This window comes from Peromyscus eremicus, chromosome 9, assembly GCF_949786415.1.
Source record: "Peromyscus eremicus chromosome 9, PerEre_H2_v1, whole genome shotgun sequence".
NCBI lineage: Eukaryota > Metazoa > Chordata > Mammalia > Rodentia > Cricetidae > Peromyscus > Peromyscus eremicus.
Window position 1 is genome coordinate 1,792,413 of NC_081425.1, and position 17,042 is coordinate 1,809,454.

Consider the following 17,042-nt stretch of genomic DNA (forward strand, 5'->3'; position numbering starts at 1 on the left):
CTCTTTTTCTTTTTTATCTTTTGTAAAATATGCTTTTCCAGGCCAGACTTTGCAGCTGCGTGGATGAATTTGGGCATAGTTCAGAATAGCCTGAAACGGTTCGAGGCGGCAGAGCAAAGCTACCGGACAGCAATTAAACACAGGCGGAAATACCCAGACTGCTACTACAACCTTGGGCGGCTGGTAAGGGCAGGCTGCCCCAGTTTCCATCACCTGAAACAGCCCTCTTACACCCCTCCAGGACGTTCCACATTATAAAAGTCCTCCATATGTGTTTATCTCATTTCAAAGTAGTGATCTGATTTCCTTGTATGTACTGCTAAAGTATCACAAAGACAATAGATTAAATGAAAATTCTGTACATCCCTCTGCCCTGGGAAACATACTCCAAGGGCTCACTTCCTGATAAACATTGTTTTTTTTCTGTTTTGTTTTGTTTTTAAAACAAGAATTGAATAGAAACTTAATATTTAAAAACAAGCCTGTAACTGATTTCTGAGCTTCCTTGTTCTCTTTCCCCAAGGGAGCAGGTCTCTTCTTTTGCAAGGGGACATTCTGGTTAGAGCATTTATCTGAAAGGGCCTTGCAGTTACTTAGTGGAAATAAAAAGTAAGATGTTTGAATTAATCTATATTTCTGGTTGTTGACAGAATATTTAAGGCAATCTGATTGCTCTTAATTTTCTTGACAAAGAAAATAATGACCCAAATAGCATAATTCTTTAAACAGGAGTCATTAGATTTACTAGGTGAAATTGATAAGGGAAATACTTTTTGTCCATCTGAGTCAAACTGGATTGTATGCACAGTGATGGGACATTTAAAAAAGAGTGTACAGCTTCACAAGTAGGTAGCATCCACAGGCTCTTAAAAAAAAAAAGTTTGTTTATCTTCATTTGAAATCCCTGAAGCATTTTCATTTTATGCCGTCCTTGGTAAACAAAACCAGTAGTTGCCCCACATTATTTACTCATCCAAATAACCACCTCAACTCATATTTGATAATTCAGAAGTTCCATATAACATTTGTATTTTCTATCAAAGATAATAAATATCCCCCTGTCTCTGGGAAGCAGACCTCCCTGAACTCTGAACTTTGACTTGAAGACCATGTCAAAGCAGAAGGGCAACCCAAAAAACATTGGACATTTGGGTTTTTTTTAATAGGAAGTTGCATTTTTACCATGATATAAATAACTTTGGCCTTTAATGTGTTTGTTTCTGGAATGATGTGCCAGGATTTTGTGAACTGCACAGGTAGAATGAACAGAGGAAATAAAATGGTGAGACACATGGCAATGAGCAGTAGGACTGACTTTCTCATGATAGACTGAGGGGGTCCCTGCAGGCATCATACAGGGAAGCAAACCTGGGCAAGAGATGTCAACCTGGATCAGACTTCCAGGAGTCTAATGCCAGCCGGTTCACTGTCAGCGTATTTGGGAAAAGGTTTGCAGGCAACAATCAGTCCAATTCCAGGCGCACAATAAAGCTTAAGGAATGACTACATAGAAACTCCTTTACAAAGAGTATGTGACCTTGAGGGTATGTTCCATAGCTGAAAGGCCTAGAATCTAGTGTGGTCTCTGACTGATAGCATAGAGGTCAGCAGGCCATAAAGTGCACGTGACATCTACCCTAAGCATGGGTAATGGTCTAGGGAGGGAAGAGTCTGGGTTAATCATTCTGGGGAATTTGAATGAGGTCTGACTCTAGCAAAAGGTGGGTGAGGTTTGCCTTCACAGATAGCAAAAAGGTCACCAGGTCATTAACAAAAATCCACTCGCAGCCTTCTGGGTAGGAGGAGAACATGTATTTTATGTCCTCCATTGAGAAGAGGCCCCTTTGCGCTTTACATACCAGGTTTCTCTAGTGACCTGTGGGCACAAGGACCTCTGTGCCCCTGACACTGACAAGTCGCTTTAAGTGGGCAGATAATGCTTATATCATAAATTTTAGAATGACGTGGCTTGCATATTTTTATTTAAAAAACACTAGCCTTGTTATAGTTGTTAAGTACAGTAGGAAGACACCATCTCTAAAGTCTACTCCAGTGTTTAAAAACAGGAGTTACTTCCTCCAGGGCACCCTAGGGGGTGACAGCAGCATGACTGACCCCAGGGAACAAGAGATTTGAGCAAAGATCGAGCATGATGTTCTCTTGTCCTCATCAGCTGTCTCCATGACTACTGGGCCCTGTGTGCTTTCACATTTCAAAGTGCATGCTTTATAATGATACAAACTTCTTTGCTGAGAAGTACTGAAGCTCATCTAGGGATATGCAGGGGTGGAGGGCACTTTAGAAACCTCATGATAATGTGAGTAGAGACCCAAACCTCAATCACATACAAAGCAAGGCAAGTCCTCAGAATTGACAAAGGGAGAAAGTGCTGCTTGGAGGGAGCAGATGTGTTCACCTAAATCTGTGCATGGAGGTGGAGTTACTGTCTGTTTGCTGGGTCAGTTAAACTAGTACTTAAATGACATTAGATTTGGTCCTTGTGAGGTCTTTGGTATTTCCTCTCTTCTAGAGGTAGCTCCTTTTAGGTTATTGCTTGCAAAGCAAGTATATCCACCTGCAACTTCCACATTAAAGTTCTACTCTACATTTCCTCCCTACTCACTGCCTGTCACTGTTATTCCTTGGAATTTGGAAAACAGAATTTATGCTAAATGAGCCCCAGTAGGAATAGCATCCAAGAACACAGAACATAAAATACAAGCTTGGATGGTGAACTCTAGTCTTGGACTTCATGATGCTTTCTCTGGGATGATCCATCATAGCCCTGAAACAATGGATACCTCAGTGTTGTTTACCTCTTGTGCTGCCCTGAAATGGTGTTACCACAGGGCCTGTTGCATAAGGTTCTTACTCTCCATTGTGGTTTGATTATCCAGCTTTTGCTCTTGACAGCTTAAAAGCATTAAGGCTTAATCTTTAACAGCTCAACCAGCCCATTTATATATCTGCAAGTAAGAGGAATTTAATAACTTCAAGGTGTCTGTTTTAGAAGTCATGTTTTTTATAATGGGAGACAGATACTTGCTTTGATTTGTGGACTCTGATAAGAAGAGGATACTGTGCAATTATAGAGGAAATAGGAAGAGCTGGGTTATTTAGGACATGGTGCTGATCCTTGAGGGTGGTGGTCATAGTGGCTTGGAGGAGTGCTGGGGACTGTTCACTGTGCAGAAGTTGGTCATCTCTGTCAGTCATGGGCTTTAGAAAAGAGAAAATATGCTAAGCCTTAGAAGGACTTGGTCAGACAGTTGTGGGAAGAACAAAATATATTGATGCAGAGATTAATAATTAAAAGAAACCCATAGGTTTGGGGAAGCATGTGGATAGAAGGAGAACTGAACTCAGAAGAAGCTAAGATATGGAGGAAAGACCACTGCTTCCAGGCCTGGGACAGTGGAGGGGAGGTGGGGAGGAGGAGAAGGGCAGGATGAGAGTTGGGTGAAAAGCGTGCTTCTCTGTCCTTGTCCTTCTGAGGCTGGCAAAAGTGTGTCAAGGGGTCAGTGGTAAAGGGGATGCATGAAGGACTGGTAGGTGAATAACACCTCTACTCCCTGCTGAGTACTAAATCACCACGGCTCTCTGTTTTAGTTTTGTTTTTCTTTTTATTTATTGTGTGCCTTTTGCATCATGTTTCTTTATCCCATTCATTTCTCTGTCCCTTTACATCCAACGTCCTCCCCCCAAATAAGACAAAATTTAAGAGAAAAAAATAAAAAAATAAAAAGGGAAAAAATTAAAATTCTCACCATGGAAGCTGCAGTGTGGCACAGTGAGTCACGCAGTAAAGCTCTTTGTCTTTGCTTGCAAGTGTTCACTGCAGTCATTGGTCTGGTTCGAGCCTCTGGTTTCTATTACACTATTGACGCTGGGCCCTCACCAGGACTCTTCCTGGATATCCTGTTACTGCCCTGTGTTGTGGAGCTAGAGGTGGAGCCAGTTCTGCTTTTACATCCTCGGGGTCAGCTCTCCCACACGTGCACCATTAGGGCCAGCTCTATTGTGTTCCCTAGTCGAGGCAAGGGTCCACTCTCCCAAGTGTTGGAAACATGAAGACTTGTGTTGTGGGAGGAGTTTAGAATGTAAACCACTGACTGTCCAGGTGACTCACAGGTGTGTTACACACTGGAGAACTGAAGACACATCCAATGCAGAGACCAAGTTTAACATTTAGTGTATTTAAGCAGCCCTATTTATTTGATTTTTATACCATTTCCTAATGGTTTTAAAGGATAAAATATTGCAACCTGCTGTTCTAAGCCTCATGGGAAATTTGAGAAATTCTGACATCTTTAACGAAAAGGTATTTGTAAATGTTTTCATAATTCGTTAAACCTTATGTCGCCTATTTGTTGTGTGGACCATAGGACAAGTCAACATATTTCTGTTGTCCAGTGGAAAATGTGCTTAGTTAGCAGGAAAGTAATCACCTAAGCTGCTATAGACTTCTTCATTTGAACTTTGTGCAGAGTTCCCAGGAAGGTGTCCATTCAGATGAGATGTACTTGGGCCCCACATGCAGGTGGTCACATGTGCAAAGTCAATTCTCTCCTTCCTGAACAGCAAAGAGTATCCAAACTGCTGAGGGATTTTACATGACTGTGTGGGTCTTTTCCAAGGAGTTTCCAAAATATATCTGAATGGCTCATATTTTTATCTTGAGTTTACATATTCATAAGAGGTTTCCAAACCATTCCTCACAAGCAAATTAGGCATAGAGCATGCGTATGTGCTCTAGCCTGCCCCCATCTCCCACTTCTGTGGTGTGTGGAAGGGGAGAGGAGGGAGAGGAAAGGAGGGAGGAGGGAGGAAGAGTGAAGGTGGAGGCGGGAGAGGAGAGGAGAGAGATGAACCTGTGTGTCCACATATGGAGGCCAAAACTCAATTTTGGGTATCTTCCTCTCTGGCTCTCCTCCTCATCTTTTGAGGCAGGGTAGGTCTCTGACCGTTTCAGGCCTTGCCATTCCAACTAGACTAGCTGGCGAGTCACCTCCTGGGGTCCACCAATCTCTGTCCCCTGCTCTGTTCTGGGGTTGCATGTGTGTGCCAACAGGCTGGATTTTGTGTGAGTGCTGAGGATGAGTAAGCACTTGACCCATGGAGCCATCTCCCCATCTCACTACAACTTTCTAGTTACATAAAATACTCATTTACTCTTGTAAATAATACTTTATATACGGACTATAGGCGCCTTTCTGGAAAGGAAGAAAAATAGTATTTCTCAGTAGCTTGAAATGTGATTTCATAACAGTGATCAGCAAATAACAGGTTGTACAGTTATGCTTCTTAGATCAGGACCCAGGCCACCTGGTTCTAATCCCCGACCTTCCATCTCTAGATGTGTGGCTAAGCAGGTCACACGTGTCCCTGTCACCTCAGTTGTTACATCTATAAAAGGGGGTTGTGACGGCATCTACTTCATTGGGGCAGTTTTTTCAAGTACATGGGTTGATAGGAAAAACTAGAAGCTCCGTAGTGCAAGTAAGGTGGTGGTTCCTGTTTGTTTTGTGGGACTTTGTCTATCTTTGTTAGTAATATTGTAGAAAGAGAAAAAGACAGAAGAGTTGGACTATTGACTTTGGGGGGTATTTTGTTTTCAGTATGCAGATCTAAATCGCCATGTGGATGCATTGAATGCATGGAGAAATGCCACCGTACTGAAGCCGGAGCACAGCCTGGCATGGAACAACATGATCATACTCCTGGACAACACAGGTGCAAAGGAGAACGAGATGACGAGTGTCCCACCATCCAGTTCTGTGGGCCAATGTCATTCACACAGGGCACTCGGGGCATGTAAACCAGGGTCATCTCCACAGGCTAACAGGGCACAGAGACTAGTGCTATTGCTTCAGTTTAAAAAATAAATAAGATGGGTGTGGTGGTGCACACCTTTAATCCCAGCACTTGGGAGGCAGAGGCAGGCAGATCTCTGAGTTTAAGGACAGTCAGGATGACATAGTGAGATTGTAAGCAGGGGAAGAAGGGAAGAAGGGAGGAAGAAAATTAATATGGTGTTACTCGGTGTTACAAAAATGTCTTTTTTATAGGGGCAGGTAAGATGCTCAATCAGTAGAATATGTGCAAGCATAAGGACCTGAGGTCTACCCTATGTACCCACATGAAAAGCCTAGGCATGATGGCAAATACCTATAACCCCAGCACTGGGGAGGTAGAGACAGGAGGATCCCTGCGGTTCACTAACGAGCTAGACTAACCTAATTAGAAAGCTCCAAGCTCAGTGAGAGACCCTGTCCCTGTCTCAAAAAGTAAGGTGGAGAGCTTGAGGATACTGACTTCTCACCACATGCACATGCAATACCCTGACACACACAATAATACTAATGTCCGTCTTTCTAGAAAATGAAGTTTCCTCTGACATATCTGAACATAATGTGATGAAAATCACTGTATAACTGGTATCTGGGAGAAAATTTAAACGTGGCTTTCTAGAATGTCATGGAAAGGTATTTACCTCTTCTGTCAGAATTGAGCTGAGTTACCACGGCTCTTCCACTCACCAGGTTGTGGTGTGTCCTCACATGTTCTGGTTGGGTCTTTTCGAGAAGTGTCTTCATGATCATGTATAATGCATGTAAGTCCTTCTCTAGAGACCTGAAGGCACAAGTACGATATTGATGTGGTTTTTATTTCTCCTCCCAGGTAATTTAGCCCAGGCTGAAGCGGTCGGAAGAGAAGCACTGGAATTAATTCCTAATGATCACTCTCTTATGTTCTCCTTGGCAAATGTGCTGGGAAAATCTCAGAAATACAAGGTGCGTAAACCACAGGACTTGATATCCTGCAGTTAGTCCAGCAGCTGACAGGAGCCGGCAGGGTTTCTTATACCCAGTTCAATCAAGAGCTAAGCCAGAGGAACACCAGGGGAGTTCTTGGTCAGATTGTTTCCTGAAGAAGTTGCCTAACAGAGGGACATGGGGGTCAAACCCAGTGCTCTTTCTCATCAGAAACAGGCCTGTTCTTGTGGAGAGGGAACAGAAACCCAGGCAGGGAGCGTAACTAGGATGAGCTGCTGGTCTGTGCTGTGCTACATGGCTGGTATCATCCCTCCCAGGGTGTCCCCCTCCCCCTCTGCATGAAGAGTCTGACCCTGTCCCTTGCAGTAGGTCAGGAGTACTAGGGTTGTCTGTGGGTACTATCTTTTGTATTTTATGTAGCTAGTTCCCACTGCTGCCAAGGTTTCTCCTCTTCTGAATTACATGTCATCAGCAAGGCCCTAGAGGTTTTTGACCAATGAAAACCACAAGGTTACTCTGGCACTGAGATGTAGCTCCGTGATAGAGGGCTTGCCTAGGATGTCTGAGGTTCTGGACTTGACCTCCAGCCCCACAAACACATACACACTCACTTGCGTGCTTGCATGCACGAATGCACACACACACACACACACACACACACACACACACACACACACACACACCTCTTCCACTCAGGTTTTGAAGAGTGACAAGTGGTTAGCTGGCCTCACTCCCTGTGTACTTCAGGGAACTGTGGGTCCATGGGACTGCTGACCCCACACTTGGATTTTATGCATCAGAACTGTTGAGGGAGCTTGTTAACACCGATTCCTCCCCAGGAGAATCAGCCTGGAGTGGGTTAAGTCAGGGGATATTTGTTTCTAACTGGCATCCTGGGCACCCCACACAGAAATCCTTGGAGGTACTTTGAGAAACAATCCCATGACCTTTGGTGGAAGAAATATTTTAGGATTGGGGGCTGATAGATATTTGAGTTACTACTTAAAATACTAATTAATATTTTATTAATATTTCATGTTAACATTTTATTCTGAATAATTTTATTTCAAAATTATAGCAGCTATGTGTTATTTTGAACACCCTGAGGCCATGGATATGATTCAAGGCATAACCGTAGCAATTAATTTTTTCCTTTAGAGAACACTACTCATGCATTAATTAATAACTCTATTGTCATTTCCTTGTGTTCATTACACATCATTATTGGTTTAATTTTCTGTAAACTGTCTCTCATGTTTCTATCATTTTTGAGTGTTGGTGAATTTAGGTTTCACTATACATTTTTAGTTCTAGCTTTTGTACTAAAAAGTGGCTTTGGAAATGCTCTGTTTTAATTTTTTGTACCTCAACATGGGGGAAAGGGTGTGGTTGTCAGCAAGGACAAGTCGGGGGACTTGGTTCTCCATTGGCCCAGCAACAGCCTTCTTCAGGACGCCAATTCTGTAACATTGTATTGATTTCTTTTCTATCATCCTACAGTCTGTAAAGTGCGAGTTCTATTATAGGAATTGAACCTAGGGTTCATTTGGCTTCCTGTTCACATCCCCCAACCACCATAGTAGAAAATACTCCATATAGCACAATGGAGCTGTCAGTCACCTTATCTTTACACGTTTTTCATGGTAATGGTCAAGGCCAGAGTTCTGAGCCTATGATAAGGAAACGAGATGAAATCTGAAATAAGGAGTTCATTTTGAGCTCTTGGGCAGCTACCAGCAGGGAGCATAATGGGAGTTTTCCAGCCAGGGGTCAGCCAGCCAAGTCCAGCCATGGGCCAGCAGTTGATATTTTTTTTTTCTTTTAAGTTAAGGATTTGGAATGTAAACATTTGTGTAGCTTTTCTGTCACAATAGGAAGAGAATCTTTTGTTCTTGGGCTACAGGATGCCCTGTCCTGCTTGATGTTGGCTGTCTCCTGACAGAACCCTGGGCAGACACAGTAGGAAAAGCGGGGTGCGGTGTAGTGGAGACTCACAGGGTTGGAGTAGGCTCATCTTGCAGCCCAGGGATTGGGAGTCTGCATCCTAGACAACTTATTTGTCACTTATGAACCTTGCTGGTTTTCTCTTACTTGTTGTGTGTGTGTGTGTGTGTGTGTGTGTGTGTGTGTGTGTGTGTGTGCATGTATGTGTGTTTGCACATATGTATGTGGCCGGAGTCAGAGGCTGATGTAAGATCTTCTGCAGTCACTGTCTACCTTATTTTTTTGAGAGTCTGAGCTGAATCCAGAGAAATTCCAGGACCCGTCTCGGCCTCCCCAGCACAGTACCCGCTTTTGCGTGGGTCCCGGGATACAGATTCAGGTCCTCAGGCTTGTAGTCATAAAATGACCAGATGAGTTTCTCATCAGCATCAGGATGCAGGTTTCCTCAGCCTGCTAGCAGCTTGGGTATGCAGAAAGGGTGTCTAATGTGTTGAATGGTTCTAGTGCTTGTGCAGGAGCCCTTGAGCCTGACAGCAGACACTCCCCTGTCCGTGCCTCAGTCTGTTCTTGTGTAAAGTGAAGACAGCAGTCTGCTCGACTTCTGGCCTCGCGATAGGAGAACACGCACGAGGGTGGAATTTGTACCTATTGGATGGTAAATACATGCATACAAAATGATGAGTTGAATGATCACTAAGTGACTCTCTATGAATCATTTTAAACCTATTGAAATTCATGTTAATCTCCAATTCTGGGCTAGTGGAGAAGGGCAGAAGTGATGTTCAGAGCTTACTGTGATACTTCCCAGCCATTCTTTTTCTGCATTGCTCATTCCTCTGCCCTAGGGTTTAAGAGCACACCACAGTGAGAGAGTGGTCATGTGTAGCTAGAGTTTTCCTGCCTGGCCCACAGTCAGGACAAATCTCTGTCACCCGCCAGTCCCACAGCCGCTCAGACCCAACCAAGTAAACACAGAGACTTATATTGCTAACAAACTGTATGGCCATGGCAGGCTTCTTGCTAACTGTTCTTATATCTTAAATTAATCCATTTTTATAAATCTATACTTTGCCACGTGGCTCATGGCTTACCAATGTCTTCACATGCTGCTTGTCATGGCGGCGGCTGGCAGTGTCTCCTTCCGCCTTCCTGTTCTCTCAATTCTCTCTGTTAGTTTCGCCTATACTTCCTGCCTGGCCACTGGCCAATCAGTGTTTTATTTATTGACCAATCAGAGCAATAGATTTGACATACAGACCATCCCACAGCAGTCATGTGTGTCACACTGTTAAGAATTCTTCGGTTTTTCTCATGTAGGTTCTACCTGATTTGTTTGATGTTTTTTGTTTATTTATTTATATCTGTTTATTTACCAGACTGAGTCTTGGCTATATTTTGTTGTGTAGCTCAGGTTGGCATTCTGCCCTCCTCTTGTCGCAGTCCCCCAAGTACAGGTGTGCACCTCATCCCAGCTGATGCTTCTTTTTAAAAGATATTTTAAATTTTTAACCTTTTAGCCGGGCGGCAGTGGCTCATGCCTTTAATCCCAGCATTCGGGAGGCAGAGCCATACAGATCTCTGTGAGTTCGAGGCCAGCCTGGGCTACAGAGCGAGATCGAGACAGGCACCAAAACTACAAAGAAACTCTGTCTCAAAAAAACAAAAAAAATTTAAAAAATGTAACCTTTTTGTTTTATGTGTGAGTGTTCTACCTGCTTGTGTCTCTGTGCACCACGTGTGAGCAATGTTTGTGTCTCTGTGCACCACACGTGTGCAATGCTTGTGTCTCTGTGCACCACACGTGTGCAATGCTTGTGTCTCTGTGCTCCACACGTGTGCAGTGCCCATGGAAACCAGAAGATATCCTATCCCCTAGGGGTTAGAGTTACAGATGGTTGTGAGAGGCCATGTGAGTGCTTAGAATCTAACCTGGGTTTTCTGCAAAAGCAACTAGTGTGTTCAACTGCTGAGCCATCTTTCCAGCCCTTGAATATATTTTAAATACAGATAAATGTGTTTAAAAGGTAATATGTCATTTCTAGAAATATAGGTACTAAAAAGTGAAAGTTTTACTCGGTCTCAGCTACTTAACTATTACAGGCACAGGCTCTGAGCCTGGGGGTCATACTCTGTTAGTTCAAAGGCAGACTACCCCGTGGTAGGGGTGTGAGCCACAAGCTACCAGTTGTACTGACTTTTGCCTGAGTGAATCTGAAGGAAGGTGATCTTCACGTCACACTGCCCCCCTTCCCCTCCCTGAGTCATACAGGATACAAGATGGCCCTTAGGAGGGCTCTGGCTCAGGTTTAAGGACCTGTTGCTCTTGAGATGTTTGCCTTCCAGATCTCTCCACCCAGATCTCCACTTGTTCTTAAAGACCCAAATTAGAGCCATTCCCAGCTCCAAACCTTTGTTAAATGCAGTGTATAATGTACTTCAGAAGAGTACATTACTTTTTCTGTGTGTTAATAAACAAAATCTCCAGTTGAATGAGGGTTGAATCTATTTGGTAATACAAACCAACACATTGCCTGTGTTTAGAAGCATCCAGATCTCTCCATGGACCAGTTTATAAAGTCTTTCTTGAACATGGCCATTAAAAGCTGATGGGATGGATGAGCACGTTATGAGCTTTGAACACCTCTAGGCCTGTGCTCATCCTCAGGCTGAGGTACAGTCCAAGGCTGTGGAAGCATACACTCAAGCAGCCCCAGCACCCCTGAGGCAGCAGATCCTACCTATACTCACTTGCCCCCAGACCTGCCCTTTCTGGAATGCCCCTGTGTTTACATGCTGCAGTGTTTCCAGCCTCGGAAACATGGTTCAAGCTTCCTCCTTCATCTTCTGGTTCCCTTGCAGCGTTCAACTTTGCCATGTAGGAGTCGCCACTTGAGGATGTGTGCACCTCAAGCGCCTACACCCATCAGTATCACTGTCTCCTCTGGGCTCGCCAACTCATTACCAGGGACAGCCATGGGCTTGACATTTGAGCAGTTAGGAAATGGGACATTCTAGGAACCCCTAGAAAGTGGGCCATTCACCCCTGCAGCAGTCCACCCCGGCAAACTCTCGTGTGAGTGTTCAGAGCATCTTAAAGTAGCATCTCATTGTCTGTCTCTCTTATCTCCTGTAGTTTCAGGGTTAGATGAAAGTGTTTAAAAATCACCCCAAAAAGCATAGCTGCTTAAAAACCACAACAAACCATACCTTCCATTTGGTTTGGGTGTTCTACAGCTTATCTAAAATGTCAGACACATCGGGGGTCTCTGCAAAGGCAGTTCAGCTGCTGGAGCTGGGTTGTGGACCCTGACTCACCACTGGCATCCTAATTGTCAGACTGATGTCTTCATTCACTTGCTTTTGAACGATATTTCTACATGACTGGGTTTTCTCTGAGCTCTGTGGGTTCAGAGTTTTGCACCTGGAACCCCCAGCCTGCTTCCCATGACTCTCATTGGCTATCCCATGGCAAAGAAGCTGCTGTTCCTGCACTTCAGAGGGGCAGGAAGTCCACTCAGAAGAGTCCAACAGCATGGGTTGTTAGTATAAGCTCAGCTTTTGATGCTAGTTATAGTGAGGTTGGCTCTTTCAAAACAGGTGTGTGGGAGACACGCCTAGACTTAATGCTAGTAGACAGGTTTGGCATCTATCTACAGGCAGAAAGACCATCTGGGCTCACTCAGAAAACCACCACTCTGCTTCATAGTGACCCCACTGCAAGTAAGGAGAAGTACGAAAATCAGGCCATGCTCACCAGGGGTGTTTGGTTACAGTCCTATAGAGTAATGGATAGCTCCCTTCATAGGTGGCCATTTTTTCCTCATTATCTATGCTAATTGCTGCTGAATGAAGGATGCAGCTTCATCTGGGATGCCAAGGGTATTCTGGGTTTCTGTGGGAGATTAAACAGGCTCATACTCCTACCTTGAGTGTTTTGTCTCTGCACTGAGGTCATCAGTTTGGGTTGGGCATGCTGCTTTCATGGGTGTCTTGAAACAACTTGATCCTCTCCTCTCTGTCCCTTTCTCCCTTCCCTGAATTAAGTCATTTGAACTAGGTTGCAAGCTCACAGGCTTCGTCATCCCCTCTCTCTGGTCACCACTGTGGTCTGCTGCCCCGTCACCTTTCTTGGTAGCTCTTCTAGCCCCTTCTCAGCAAGGCTGTTTCTGGAAAGGATATGGTGATACAAAACAGTAATGCTAGAAGATAAGATGATTGTTTTTGCTTCGTGCATAATACCTTCTGTATGTAATTCATTTTTAGGAGTCTGAAGCCTTATTCCTCAAGGCAATTAAAGCAAATCCAAATGTTGCGAGTTACCATGGTAATCTGGGTAAGAAAGTTTTCCATTTGAATTGTATTGAAATTCTGTGTTATTTTATGTGTATATGTCTATAAAATCTTTTTTGCAAAAGCAATTTTTGAAAGGTAACCTGAATTGATCCTGTCTCAAAATGAATTTTTATTAAATGGGCTGATGAGGCAGCTTAGTGTAGCGTGCTTGCCAGCGTGTGGGGCCACATTCACACTCTAGTATCTCGCGAGAACCATTCCGTACCCCAATCAGATTTAGGGTGCTGAAGATGCGCTTTATGGTAACATCATTTTACAGTCTGATTCTAATGTGAGAGCCCTGATTTCAACCTAGAAACACAGCTATTATTTCACCAAAAGGTATATGGAAATCTTCACTTAAAATAAAAGGTTGGAGCCAGGCACCTTTAATCCCAGTACTAGGGAAGCAGAGGCAGGCGGATCTCTGTGAGTTCGAGGCCAGCCTGGTCTACAGAGCAAGTTCCAGGACAGGCTCCAAAGCTACACAGAGAAACCCTGTCTCGAAAAACAAAAAATAAGTAAATGAAAGGTTGGGAATATAGAGACAGCTCAGCAGTTAAGTATATTGGCTACTCTTGCAGAGGACCCAGATTTGGTTCTCAGCATCCATGTGGAGGCTCACAAACATCTGTAACTCCAGTTTCAGAGGATCTGATGTCTTCTGGCCTCCATAGGTATCAGGCACCAAGTGCATGTGGTACCATATATACAAGCAGGCAAAATACTCATACACATAAAATAAAAATAAGTAAATTTAAAAAATAAAATAAATTGCAGGTTTTTTATAAAGGATGAAATAATAACAGAGTAGACTTTGACATAGCCCAAGCTCAGTGCCATGCTGACTAGCTAGAAGTTCCACAGCAGCATTGAAACAATCACGGCCCTTTTTTGTAATAACATTTCTGGAAGCACGTGAATGCCATCTAACAATAAGAATAACCCATGAGTAACAGGCAGGGATTCAGGGGCTGCTCCCCAGGGTGTGCGATTACAATAAATAAAGCTTACAGTACAAACAATATTTTTTAAACAGTGATTTCTGTAAAGGCTTCACAATAGTTCTTTGTGCATGTGTTTGGGAATCCTGCAAGTTAGTCAGAAGCTCTTCCAACCAAATTCATCTCCTGCTATTTCAGCTGTGCTTTATCATCGCTGGGGACATCTCGACTCGGCCAAGAAACACTATGAGATCTCCTTGCAGCTTGACCCCGTGGCAGCAGGCACCAAGGAGAATTACCGTCTTCTGAGAAGAAAGCTCGAACAAATGCAGAAGAAAGATGTCTGATCTTCCTCGTGTTTGAGTTTGTGCGTGTGTACATGAGGCCTCGGTTCAGATTGTGCGTTTGTGCTTAGCCATTTCAAGTTTTCAGACATTTTGTTTATTCTACTGTTATTTTTTTCTATGGAAAACAAAGACCTGCAAAACGATTATAGCACCAGCAATACACTCTTGCATGTGATAGGATTTTTTCATTGAAATTGTATTTTTTCAGACTACCCAAATGTAATTCTAAAATTCCAAAAATGAAGCCTTTTTTTAACTAAACAGATAAAGGAGAAAAAATTACCTTGAGCAACTTTTGCTTATGTTAAACCTGCATTTGGGGTATAATTGTCATGATGAGGTAGAGTGACCTAGACATGGCTGACTCCTACAACTTACATAGCACTAAATGTGTCTGTATATTAGCATGTTTATTTAATGACAAGAAAGAGTAAATTAAGATTTGGGTGTTTTTTAAGTCTCTTTGCAACAGTATAAATTGAAGTTTGTAAGAAATTATTTACTTCTTTGTGTTGAACAGGATAAATAATTGAAGAAGAAGGGAAATTTTAACATCTGGTATATCTATATATTTTTTTCTTTCATAGGAAGGTTTTGACTCCTATGCTTTTTGGGTGTGTGTGTGTGTGTTCCAACATGGATGATGTTAGTACACAGGATAATATTTACAAAGTACTGCCATTGTTGGTAGAGTACCCTGCTGTGCCTAGGCAAAAGCAGGCACCTGACATCTTGGTTTCTGTCCTGTCCAGTGTTCAGAGGGCTACGTGTCTGTGTACCTTGTATTTTCATGTTTTTTGTTGTGAAGTGGGTTTCCATTTCACATAGTGTACCTGCTGACATTAGTCTATCCAGAAAATGCAAAAAGGTAAATTTTTTTTACAGAAGAAATCAAAATTCTGGATTGTGTGGTGTTCTTAAAAACTGCGTTGCTTTTCCTTGTCTTAGATTACAACAATTTGTTTACTTAGTTTTTTCTTTATATACTGTTGACCTAATAATTTATGCAATCTCTGTAATTTCTATTGCAGTAAAACTATCACACAAACTTGCATGAAGCTGTCATAGTTTCTTCTTAGTAGTGAATGTCTTTGTTCTCCCTCTCTTTACAGTGGAGTCAGTTCTTTTCTAGTACATGACTTGTATATAGTTTTAGGGACCACTGTTCATTCCTTTCCCACCTCTGTGACACCTAACAGTGTAAGGGTGGAAGTGCTTATTTTAGCTCACAGTTTCAAGGTACAGTCCACTGTGGCAAGAAAGGCATGGCAGGACCTCGAGGCAGCTGTCATGATGCATTACAGTCAGGGAGCAGAGTGATGCATGTCATGTTGCTGCTCTGTTTCCTTCTTCTTTATTTGCTACCCTAACCCTAACCCTGAGGTGCTGCACCTGTGGGGTGCCGCTGCTCACATCCATACTGGGTCTACCATTAAACCTCTGAAAACACCTTCCTGCTACACAAGTTTTGTTCCTAGACGGCTCAAAATTCAGTCAAGTTTACAATTAAAATTAACCACAGGCCTATTTTATAGATTTATATTATGAAGTTACTGAAGTTCAGATAATGGGATGCATAGATCCATATTGATAGATTTTATTCTCTATACTCACTTTTAAAATAGAATTTTCATTTTTAATTAAAAGCAAGTGGAAGAATCAGTGTGCAGACAGGAGCCAGGCCTGCTGATGTGTACCTATAATCCCATCTACTCAGGAGGATCACAAATGCAAGGCCTGCCTAGGTTACAGAATGAATTTAATACCACATTAGGCAACTTAGTGAGATCCTATCTCAAAGTTTAAAAGTAAAAATGATAGGTCTGTTAGTCAAGGGGTCTCTAGAGGAACAGACCCAATAGAATGAAGGTGTGTGTGTGTGTGTGTGTGTGTGTGAAAATTGTTGTTAGATTGGTTTACAAAGTACTTTTTATGTTGCCCAAGAATGGCTGTCTTCACAACAGAGAGGCTCAGAACTGTTGCTATTTGTTCCACAAAGCTGGTCCTCAGCAGTGGCAATCTGACACTGAAGGCCAGGAGAATTCCTAGAGAGCCATTGGTCTAAAGCTCACATTAAAAAACTAAAGAAAGGGTTCTAGTGTCAGTGAAGGAAGGCAGCGGCAGTGGCAGCCACAGAGCAGATGGACTCACTCGCCAGATGCAAACACAAGCAAACAGAAAGTTTTTCCTTGGGCCTGTGCTGCTGCAGAACCACTTGGCTCACCTTGAGGGCGGGTCTTCCCGCTTCATGTAGCCTAATCAAGGAGATCCCTCATGGGTGTGCTCAGCAGTTTGCCAGTCAAGTTGATGACCAAATGCGAGTCCTAAAGTTACAGTGATGTCTGTATGTTGTAGACCGCAACCAGAAGGGATGGAATGTCTGTACTCATCTTCTAGGGACAGCTGTGTAGAGTTTAAGAACAGAAGTTGGACTTTGTAGTAGTTGAAATACATCAGCAAAGAAAGTGTTTCAAACATTGGTTTAAATGGCACCAAAACAACACTAATAGTTTATAGATCGTTTAGGATTGGGAGTATATTATTTATCTTTCTATAGGGCCTAGCTTGGCAGGAAAAAAAAATGTATGCTATGTAGCTTTTTAAAAAAAATTTTAATGCTACTTGGTTTTTTTTTGGTGTTTATTTGTTTGAGAGCAAAGAATTTTCTTCTAAAAGCTCCTTTAGGAGCCTTTTTTTTT

The 17,042-nt window shown here is 42.9% G+C and overlaps 1 protein-coding gene across 2 annotated transcripts in view; it reads left to right on the top strand.

The window, feature by feature from the left end:
* The window catches only part of Tmtc4 (transmembrane O-mannosyltransferase targeting cadherins 4), a 62,854-nt gene extending 47,460 nt beyond the window's left edge, over nt 1–15,394 (top strand). For both annotated transcript variants that reach the window (XM_059273161.1, XM_059273163.1), the window contains 5 exons: nt 42–183; nt 5,619–5,733; nt 6,682–6,794; nt 12,984–13,053; nt 14,195–15,394. In XM_059273161.1, the coding sequence (XP_059129144.1) occupies nt 42–183; nt 5,619–5,733; nt 6,682–6,794; nt 12,984–13,053; nt 14,195–14,343 (589 nt within the window). In that variant the 3' untranslated portion in view covers nt 14,344–15,394. The remainder of the gene's footprint in view (nt 1–41; nt 184–5,618; nt 5,734–6,681; nt 6,795–12,983; nt 13,054–14,194) is intronic.
* Nucleotides 15,395–17,042: the final 1,648 nt, after the last annotated feature.